This window comes from Sinocyclocheilus rhinocerous, unplaced genomic scaffold (assembly GCF_001515625.1).
Source record: "Sinocyclocheilus rhinocerous isolate Xijiao unplaced genomic scaffold, SAMN03320098_v1.1 scaffold1589, whole genome shotgun sequence".
In the NCBI taxonomy this organism is placed as follows: domain Eukaryota; kingdom Metazoa; phylum Chordata; class Actinopteri; order Cypriniformes; family Cyprinidae; genus Sinocyclocheilus; species Sinocyclocheilus rhinocerous.
In genome coordinates this window covers 324,150-335,750 of record NW_015648634.1, presented here as the reverse complement: position 1 = coordinate 335,750, position 11,601 = coordinate 324,150, and the positions used below count along the sequence as shown (strand labels likewise).

Genomic DNA, 11,601 nt, shown 5'->3' with positions numbered 1-11,601 from the left:
CTCTCTCTCTCTCTCTAACACACACACACACACTCTCTCTCTCTCTCTAACACACACACACACACTCTCTCTCTCTCTCTAACACACATACACACACACAATATTCTTTGTGTGTTTTAAGGCCCAGATGGTTCTTCAAAGTCTGAGCTGCTGCACTTCAAACGCTGTAATTAACAATCACACGTGCAAAACACACGCGCACGCGCTGAACGCTGTGTTAATCACCACAACCATCATCCATCGACACCCACACAGATAGACAAAGAACGTTTCGTTAATCAAGTTTTGATTTCTGAAGATGTTCTCTGACCATCCAGGTTTTTTTTTTATATTTTAGAAACATTTTTCTTGGTTATGCGAACATTCCATTTCATCATTTTGAAACATTCTGGTAACGTTACTTTTGAATTTTCTCTGAACGTTCTGAAACACGTAGTAACATTTAAAAAAACATTAGATGAACGTCCAACTAAAAAAAAAAAGTTTCATGAACGATGTATAGGTTAAATAATGTTTTTGTACTAACATTATTAACCAGAACGTTTGTTCAGAACTTTGAGAACGTTTCCTGTTAGCTGGGCGGGTCAACCTACTAGAAACAACCAACTAACTAACTAACTCAATGCTGGTAAGTGTGGTGCATTTCAGTCTTGTGAGGGAACTGTGGGCGAGTGTTGATCGCAGACACACGTGAAGTTCGCGTTCATCTGATCCGATTGGTTTCTGCGGCATCAGATCTCATCAGGCGTTTAGAAGCTTCTTCTTCTTCAGTCCGTCTCTCTTTAAATCCTCTCCTCGTTCACAAACCATTTCCACGTGCGCACGGAGGAAACTTGCAAACATCTGCATTTTCCATCAGAAGTGGTTTGTGGGGCTGGTTTAGAGGGGTTTGAGGAGACAGAGGAACCGTAGAAACATTCAAGCGACCGGCCAGAGTAAACGATTCTTAATCAGCGCTCATGTGGAGACAAACACCATCATCTTCAGCTGAGACGATCCACAAGTCAGATGCGTGTCTCTGGGGTCATTTCCAGAAGTCTCACACAAATATTCAAATAGGATTTCTGTCTCTGTGTGTGTGTGTGTGTGTCTGTGAGTGAGTGTGTGTGTGAGAGAGAGAGAGAGAGTGTGTGTGTGTGTGTGTGTGAGAGAGAGTGTGTGTGTGTGGTTTCTGCTCTGAATGTCTGGCAGTCAGAAGCTTCTTCTGCCCAAAATAAATAAGCCCTGCGCCGCCAGACGCCTGCTGACGCTCTCCTCTAATTGGCTAATCAAAGAAACTCGGCTGCAAATGAGCTGTGGACGACCCGACCCGAACGTTCGGAGGCTCCGCCCCCCTCGACACGAGCAGCCAATCACAGCGCTCTCCCTGCTGTTCACTAGAGAGTGGAGCGAGAACTGCTGGTGAGTGAGAATAAAACTCTAATACTGCATGGTTTATGAACATGAGGATAAATATGACACACAGTGTGAAGAACAAAGAGGCTTTAATGTGAGAACAAAAATGCTCCTTTAGCGCCACCTCGTGGAAACGACAATCATTGCGAATAAAAACAACCTGAACTGTGTGTGTTCACAATAGAATAGTGTTTTTACACATTTTTAAATATTGTTTTGCTGTCACATGACCTAATTACATGATTGGTGCTCCGTTATCATCTAAAAATTCATTAGTTATTATACATTAAAATATATATAATATAAAAAACGCATATATGTATGGAAAAAGCAATAACTATATATGTGTACTTATTATACATAAATAATATATAATATAGTTATTAGTGTAGCTATATATTGTGTGTATATATATATATATGCTAAATGTATTTAAATATGTAAAAATTTCAATTATTATTAAATAACTACATAAACATCTATAAATATTTAATATATATTTATAATATAATGTTTTATATATAATATCAATAATAATAAATATCGGACATTACAAATTAATTAAAGAAAACTATATTATAAAATTAATAAAGAAATGCATTAATTCTGCAAATATTTAATATATAATCATATAAAGGAATTTTTTATTTTTTCAATAAAATGTGTAATATCAATATTGATATAAAAATATCAAACAATTTTTTTAAAACAATGAATACAATTTAAAGATTCATGTATAATGAATATATGTATAATCTAAAATGAATGTCAATTAATTATTTCAATAAGAGTTTTAAAGTCTTCAAACGTTTCACTCTCAATAAATTAGAGACTTTTTCTTTCTACACGAAGTAAATGCATCGGTTGTATTGTTCTGGAGGTCAGACGGCAGGCTGGAGCATTGCTGTTGTTTCTGTAATGCACTCGTTAGTGTGTTTACTTCAGTGACTCTTAATTACTGACGGCCTGATTAGAGGCAGCAGGAGCTGTGACCTTTGACCTGACATCTCCCGTCTCTGCTGGTGATGCCGCGAGGGTCAGGAGGATGTCTCACTCCCCGCTAATGAACCTCCCGCTGATATCAGGTTAACGAGCGGGTCAGAGCCTCGCTTGCTTCACTGTTTGATCAGAAAGAAGCTTCGCTGTTAATAAGCCCCGCAGCGTTTGACTTTCACTCGTGTGCCTGTGTTTACTAGCTGTACTTGCAGTCTAAACTTCATGAAACTTAAAACATAATTCATACTGTTGGTTTTAAGGACACATAATACATTCATAAAGAATGGTTTGGTGGCCTTGTCCTCATTTAGACAGATGCATGTGTGTCTTCAGTGTCAGGGTCTGCTGTCGTTGCTGGAGATCAGGGTGGATGAATGCGTTCTGCTCCACGTCTCCTGCAGCGCCTGCAGCGTGAAGATCAGCAGGGACTCGGAGCGTTTGGGGTCAGTGTGACCTTGATGACTTCGAGCAGGACGTCCTTGAAACAAAAACATGGCAAAACATACCATAGTAATGCTAGGGGCCCTGTGGAAGAAATTGGAGAAAAATACTGTAAAAAAAATAAAAAAAATAATTTAAAATAATTAAATAGTAAAACGTTTATTTGAAAAAAATGTAAAAATAAAAAAAATGATTAAAATAAATATTTTCAAATTATTAAATAATGCATCTAACAATACAGTAGTATAGTGAGTAAAAAACATAATAATGTATAATATAAAAAAAATTGATTAAAATAAATATTTTTAAATAATACATCTAACAATACAGTAGTATAGTGAGTAAAAAAAAACATAATCATGTATAATATTTAAAAAAATAGATGATAAAATAAAATTTATTAAAATATTTTCAAATAATTAAATAATTATTTGAGTGAGTAAAAAAACATAATAATGTAATGTAATAGTAACAAAAACTAAATATTCCCCAAATGATATTTTAGAAAGCCTTCAAACATTTCACTCAGTAAAATAGGGAGCTATTTCTTTATACAGATACATTTTTTACACACACACACACACACACACTATTACACACACTATTACACACACACACTCTCACACACACACACACACACAATTTCCCAAATATTATTTGGGAAACGTTTAATTTCATTTATTATTACATTACATTATTACAATTTTATACTGTGTATTTAGTCTGTTTTAGTGGACAGGATTTGCAGGCACATTATATTATTACTCCAGTAGTTTTTACGAGTGAGTCATTGATTCATTAATTCAAACGATTCATTTAACTGATTAATTTAGGAACGAGTGATTCCAAATTCGAAACTGCATACTTGCATTTTACACTTACTATTTTTAACATATTATTATGGCAGAAGTAGTAAGAGTAGTATGCTAGTAGTACACGGCTCCGAAATCAACACGAGTCACTGATTCCTTCATTCAAACGATTCATTCAACAACACCGATTCACTTAGCAACGAAACTGCCGCGATTCACCGAGTCAATGAATCATTCGCTCAGCCGACTCGGAGCAACACCTGTGTGTTCATTAACTTTGGCTGGAGAAATGAGTAACAAAGAAGCTTCACATAATACGAACCTCTTTATTTGAATCTTTTAAATATAGGAACTCAATTAATTTACAATTATGCCTCAGTCAGATGTTAAATAATATGGAACTATGAGCCTGTTCTGGTTTATTCATACAAGCAGCAGCAGCGCCACCGTGTGGACCGACGACGCAACTGACTTTAAAACCCAAAGAAAAAACTCTCACTAAAATAATGTTTATTATATGAATTCAGATATATTCAGTTTTGTTGAGTGTGGTCATAGAAGGAGTAAACATCTTGATGGTCACAACAGTGAACTTAGGTTTACAATAGAAATCCAGTTGCAGTTGTTAGTGAAAATTACACAAAATATCGCACTAAATAAAAAATTCAAATGTTACAAAAAATGTACAATATTGATGTTGTAATACTGTAGCACTAATATAACAATTTGATGTTATATTTTACAAAAAAGTCACAATTTTGAAATGCGTTGATGGTTGAATTTTTTCTCTATCATTGTTGCATAAGGTTTTTTTTTTTAATGCATAATAATAACCTAGATTGTGATCAAACCGTTTAAAATAGCTGGGCTAAGATCATTTTTATGACTGCAGAAATACGTTAATTCAGTACTCACATTATCCCACCGGTCACAATTATGACTGACCATAAAACACAAGTTTTCACACACTTTTCCCAAAAAATAATTATTGATTATTTCATGGGGTTACTAATGACTTTTGGACATTTTCATGTCTGGGGAAAATTTTGGATGAAACGGGTTAAGCCACGAAGAACGGACGAGCAAGCTTTGAGTTACTCACATTAATATTTCTCAACAGCACATTATATATTGTTGTTTGATGATTTGAAAAAGTGTATCGAATCAACATGACTGAATAATACTACTACTGCAGAAACACACATCAGCTGCCTCTGTGTTTGAGAACACAACAATGAATACTTGAAAAATAGATGTTTCTGATTATATGTTCATTTTTAACTCAAGGGTTTGAATGCAGGACTTGTGTATTTTCACAGTATGGTACTGCTCTGTGTTTAATGATACCACTGCTAACCAAATGTGCCAGTTCATTTATTCTTATTAATAAACTCCCAAGCACAAAGACATCACACTGTCTTTGTGTAGGTCTATTTCTTCAGAATATCCATGAGCTAAAACTGATCGTATCGTGTAAACCCGCTCCTAACTACTCACTAAAGATCTGCAGGTATGCTGGGCACCAGTGTTGGGGAAAGTTACTTTTAAAAGTAATGCGTTACAATATTGCGTTACTCCATAAAAAAGTAACTGATTGGTTACTTAGTTACTTTTTATGGAACGTAATGCGTTACGTTACTTTTGTGTTACTTTTTCAATCTGGACAGGGCTCGCTTGTTTGCTTTTAATATAAAAAAGTTGTATTTTTGGCAAATATAAAAGCCTTTCACACCAAAAGTGAAATGAATAAGCCTCAGGCTGAAGGGAAAGTACATTTACGTCCGTAGAGTAGAACGCAGAAGACGACATTTCAACAATTCATTCATTCATTCATAGAGTAATTTGTGATTATTAGTACGGTTGAACTGGATCATCGAAGGTCAGAAGCAAAGACATTGGTTAATAGAATGGGATTAAATACATAAATGATATTTGTGTTGTTTAACATTTAATTATTGCAGGTTTGCGTCATATTCTGAGTTGCATTATTTTTATTCATTTTGAGGAATACTGAATCTGTTTTTTTTGTTTTTTTGTGAGTGAGATGAATTAATGCATATTCATATTTATTTTAGAACTACAGTAACATCTTCTGATTTCTGTCACCATGGCAACACCAGAGCTGTCAGTCAATAAATTGGAAACAAAAGTAACTCAGATATTCTCTTGTAATTAAAAAGTAATGCGTTACTTTACTAGTTACTTGGAAAAAAGTAATCTGATTACGTAACTAGCGTTACTTGTAATGCGTTACCCACAACACTGCTGGGCAGATTTATCTTCTTGTCAGCAAAATCATCAGCCAATCTAGGCAGCATGTGTAAAAAGTAGAAATTCTGCAGCGGTTGCACTTGTAACTGTGAAGCACTTTGCATCAACCAAACTGTATGCATTACACTGATGTTAATTATTTCTACGTCTTTATTTCTAATCAGAGGAAAACCTTATTTTGCATTAACTTAATATTTAATAAATTGTTATTTAACAGAAAAAAACTGTCAAATTACCCATTTTATTTACTGTAATTATATATTTTACATCTGTAATACAATTAAATTTCCAGTTTAAACAAATATTTCAGAGTGCTCTAAAACGTTATTTTAACACCTAAATAAAATATCTGGTGGTTTCCAAAACATTAATTTTAGTTATATTATTTTTTTTTAATTTTTGATGTGGTTTCTGAAACTTTATTTTGGTTACATTATTTTAAAAAATTTTAAATGTGGTTTTTATTTTGGTTAAATTATTATTATTATTATTATTATTATTATTATTTTAGGTGTGGTTTCTAAAACATTTTATTTTATCACATCTAAAATAATTTTAAAAAATCCAAAATAAAATGTTTTAGAAACCACATTTAAAAACAATTAAAAAAAATTACCAAAATGAAAATTTAGAAATCACAACTAAAAAAAAAATATTTTTTAAAAATCCAAAATAAAATGTTTTAGAAAATAAAAAAAATAAAATGTTTTAGAAACCACATTTAAAAACAATTAAAAAAAATTACCAAAATGAAAATTTAGAAATCACAACTAAAAAAAAAATTTTTTTTAAAAATCCAAAATAAAATGTTTTAGAAACCACATAAAAAAAATAAAAAAAAATTACCAAAATGAAAATTTAGAAATCACATCTAAAATAATTTAAAAAAAATCCTAAATAAAATGTTTTAGACACCACATAAAAAAAAGAAAAAATTCCAAAATGAAAATTTAGAAATCACATCTAAAATAATTTTTAAAAATCCAAAATAAAATGTTTTAGAAACCACATAAAAAAAATAAAAAAAAATTACCAAAATGAAAATTTAGAAATCACATCTAAAATAATTTTTAAAAATCCAAAATAAAATGTTTTAGAAACCACATAAAAAAAATAAAAAAAAATTACCAAAATGAAAATTTAGAAATCACATCTAAAATAATTTTTAAAAATCCAAAATTATTTTAGATGTGATTTCTACATTTTCATTTTGGTAAAAAAAAAAGTTTTTTAAATGTGGTTTCTAAAACATTTTACTGCAACATTCCCTAATTGCAAGCAAACACAGTTCTCACCTCTGAACAGGCCAGGTGTCTGAAGTTGCTAAACCAGTCGAGGGGGGGGATTTCAAGATATATAAAAAAAATGACATAAAAGGATTTTTAAAAATGTAAAAAAGTCAGAATTGTGAGATAAAAATTCGCAATGCTCTATCTTTTCTCTTTCCTTGTATTTGGCGATGGAAACAATCTTCCACAGTAACGCGTGTGCAGACACTGTCAGATAAACTCTAGAAACTCGATTATAATATTGCAATATTGGAAAGAAGTACGCAGTGTGAGGCATGCGTGCACACAGCTGATGTCCCCTTACTAGTGTCCATAGCGAACTGCAGCATGATTTGACACTTGTGTCTAAAGGTGAAGAGACTTTCCCCGATCGATCCCTGCTTGTGCTTGCTGCTGCGCTCGGGATACACGCTGTAGCCGAAGTCTTTCTGCTCTTCGGGCCGGTTGTTGTCCTGCAGCGGCTCTTTATTGCTACACTTCTCTTCTTTAGCCCTATTTCGAGCCATCGTCGCAAATTATGTCACGCGGGCATCCGTGAGTCACGTGACTGAAAGCATGCAAAGGGCGACAGAGGATTAAAGTAGCTCGCTAATCTACTTAGTGTGGGCTTTAGTTATTTTTATATTATTTTGATTTTCCAAATAAGATCATTTTGCTCAACATAAGATCCCAGCAAGGTTGTGTTGTTGTTTTCAAAATAAAAGTCCGACACAAGCAATAGACTATATATATTTTTTTAAATATATATATATATAGTTCATTTGCTGACAAAAGACGAGCACTATATACACCAAAAAAAGGGTAATAAAGAAAATAATGATTTCTAGCTTTTTCAGTTAACGTGCGATTGCAGTGCGTGTCGTGTGCGTGACGTAGTTGGCGCATGCGCGCAGAGGAGTGTGTTGCTGAACACAAACTACTGATCGAGACTCTTCATCATCACCGCAGGTATGAAACGCACTTCTGATTCTGCTCTTTACTGCTGTTAAAACTGCTGATTTTAACCCACCTGGATGAGCGTCTCTAAACAAGCGTTTATAAAAAGTTTGTGATTAGCAGAATAAATATCCCACATACAGTAACCCATGTTTTATCAAGTTAATTATCAGTGTGTGTATATATGTGTAGATGAGTCGTTTAGCTCCACACAGCTCATGATGAACCTGCTGTTTCTGTCGCAGAATGACAGACTGACGATAATTCATTTCGATTTATTTATTTACTTTTTTTTTGTTTTTGCGGAATTTTATTAATCTGTAGTTAGCGGCTTTTTCAAGGCCGCATTGTTGTTAGTTTAACTTTTGAAGAGTTGCCATGGTAACCGTAGCTTCCGCGCCAACGTACTACAGTCGTTGTTTCCACTGTAAAATCATAATTAACGATAATGATCGTAATAAGTCATTAATAGTTGCATTAATTACAAGTAATATACAAATAATTAACTGACTAATCTCTTCTCTTGAATGATTTACTCATTTTGCATGATTTATTATTTTGTTGACAGTGGTTTTCTATGGTAACCCGGTGCTAACTATGGTAAAACTCTGTAAAACTTTTATTTAATAGATATCACCATACCTTCCCAGTGAATTAATCACAGTACATTAAGACATTACATTTTATAATGCAAGTTTTCTGGAATGTTATATCTAATTAAAAATGCATTTTGCATATTCCTAAACAGAAATCGGAACATTTGATGAAGCCAGCAGCAAAATTCTCGTTTGATTTTGTTGACATATTAAAGTTTTTTCCAGAGGGGATTTTGTATTTCTCTTTTTATCAGAAAATACTGTCAACAGACAGAAAACAAATACATTTTCGCCATGTTTTTAGGAACAAAATGTTGTATAAATCAGTGTGAATTATATATAAACAAACCCCTCAGTAAAAACCTTCAGAATATAGAGAGGAATAAACCTGTAAGTTTTGGTGTATGTAAGTGCTGCTGAAGTGGAGATAAAAACTCACAACCTTTAAAAACATGCATTTTCGTGGGATGAAATTGACCTTAACTGAGACTAAGGAGAAGGAGACTCTGAGGGGAGCCGCGCTCATAGACCAAGTGGATCCGACAAGGTGCAGGTCTCTTACTAGACTTTGTGGAGTAGTTGGTTATGTCCGCAGAGCTGTTTGTGATCCCTTCAATGTATTTCTTAAATGTTCTTTATTTGGTCTTAGAAAGGCCTTGAAGTCTTCATGAAGCCTGCAGAAAGCCTAAATCTTCTCATGATGAACTGTAATAAACCAAACATGATGCTGACTGTCTGATGTTTCAGGGGAATGAGTTCTTCAGGGACGGCTGGTACGACAGCGCCATCCAGTGTTACACCAGAGGAATGGACGCAGATCCGTACAACCCTGTCCTGCCCACCAACAGAGCGGCCTGCTTCTTCAGACTGAACAAGTACAGCCGCGTCTCCCGTCTTCATACTGTTGTGTTCGGACGGATCGGTCCTGATGAGAGTGTTTGTGTGCCGCAGGTTCGGCGTGGCGGAGTCCGACTGTAATTTGGCCATCGCTCTGGACGGGAAATACGTCAAAGCGTACGTCAGAAGAGCAGCGGCACGCGCGACGCTCAACAAACACCAGGAAGCTCTCGAAGGTCTGAAGCTTTATGAAAGAAATCATGGAAGTCAATGAAGTTACTGTGGTGAATGAATATTTCTCTAGTTCTGCTCTGATCTGAAATGTGACCCTGGAGCACAAAACCAGTCATAAGGGTCGATTTTTCTGAAATTGAGATTTATACATCATCTGAAACCTGAATAAAAATAAGCTTTGCATTGATGTATGATTTTTGCATGCATTGTCGGAAGATCAAAGCGAGATTGTGCAAACAGGTGATGGGTGAACTTCCCCTTGAATGGACTAAACCAGCCACACCATTCGAGTTTACGACGTTAGACCTTTTTCGCTTTTGTGCTGCAGGGTCACATATATTCACTCAGTTGAATTGCCTGAATTAGTGAGTGAATCGGCTCTTTTGAATGATTCAGCTGAACTGGTTCACTGATTCATTATTTATTTCACGCAGAATGATAATTCAAAGTGCTTTAAATTTGAAAGCCTTTTTAATGACCTTTATATATATTATATAAATATATATACACACTAACAAAAGTTAAAGTCAAAAGTTTGACATAATTAAAAATTTTGATTGAAGTAGTCTCTTCTGTTCACAAAGGCTGCATTTATTTGATCATAAATACAGTAAAAACAGTTAAATATCATTACAATTTAAATTAACTGTTTTCTATGTGAATATATGTTCAAATGTAATTTATTCCTGTGATGCAAAGCTGAATTTTCAGCATCATTACTCCAGTCTTATTCTAATTACATTATTTTAATTTATTCAAATTTTATTTTATTTTGTCATCAAAAATACAGTAAAAACAGCAAAATTGTGAGATATAGCTGTGTTCTATGTCAATATATTGTAAAATGTAATTTATTGCTGTAATTTTCAGCAGATATTACTCCAGTCTCATTTAAATGTAATTTATTCTAATTACTTTATTTTAACTTATTCATTTTGTCATTTTATATTTTTTGGGTTATCAAAAATATAGTAGAAACAGTGATACCCAACCACAAAAAATATCCACAAAATAGTTTCCACAAAAATATTAAGCTGCAATTTTCAAATAAATGCAGCATAAAAGGCGTGTCTTAAAACATTAATATTCCTAACGGACCAGTAGTGTAAATTTGCTTTGTATGCTCTATAAATTAATAAGGAAAAACTAAAATAATCATCAACAGATCAAATCTTTATCCCGTGATCTCCTCTCTGTTTATTCGTCCAGATTATGAGATGGTTCTCAAACTGGATCCTGGAAGCTCAGAGGCCCAGAATGAGATCCAGAAGCTCCAGCAGGTGTGTGAGTGATCCAGTTTGACAGACGCGTGTGCTGTGAGATCCGTCAGTGACCGATGCTTCGTTTCAGGTGCTGGAAGCGAGCGGACGCACGGCGGAGAAGAGCGAGAGCGATGCAGAGCCGTTACAACAGCAGCAGAGGAAACAGGAAGCAGTCGTGCAGAAAGACAGAGTGAGACGCGTCTCTTCTTCATAGGCCTCGGCGATAAAACGGTATCGATATTTATCGACGGTACACCTTCTTCGATAACGATAGAAAAAATGTTCGATATAGTGCACGATATAGGCAGGTGCTATGAGTGACGCAGACAGCACACACAAACACATGCTGTAATGCCTCCTGTGATGAGGAGATTGTGAATAAAGAATGAATATTAGTCGAATTTAAAATAAACATTTACATTTGAATGTTAGGTGTGCGTCAGGGAGCGTCATCAGTGGTGCACGAGATCCGGTGATGATGATGTAAGTGACGCTGTTGCATTTTAATGTTTTGTTAGTCTGGCCCACGAGA

At 34.4% G+C, this 11,601-nt stretch overlaps 1 protein-coding gene across 1 annotated transcript in view; it reads left to right on the top strand.

Annotated features, from left to right (window-relative positions):
• The first annotated feature begins 9,203 nt into the window (after nt 1–9,203).
• Nucleotides 9,204–11,601, top strand: part of LOC107710067 (RNA polymerase II-associated protein 3-like) — a 12,763-nt gene continuing 10,365 nt past the window's right edge. Inside the window, exons 1-5 of the mRNA XM_016514765.1 lie at nt 9,204–9,269; nt 9,484–9,611; nt 9,688–9,809; nt 11,017–11,086; nt 11,151–11,259. Coding sequence (XP_016370251.1) covers nt 9,204–9,269; nt 9,484–9,611; nt 9,688–9,809; nt 11,017–11,086; nt 11,151–11,259 — 495 coding nt within the window. The remainder of the gene's footprint in view (nt 9,270–9,483; nt 9,612–9,687; nt 9,810–11,016; nt 11,087–11,150; nt 11,260–11,601) is intronic.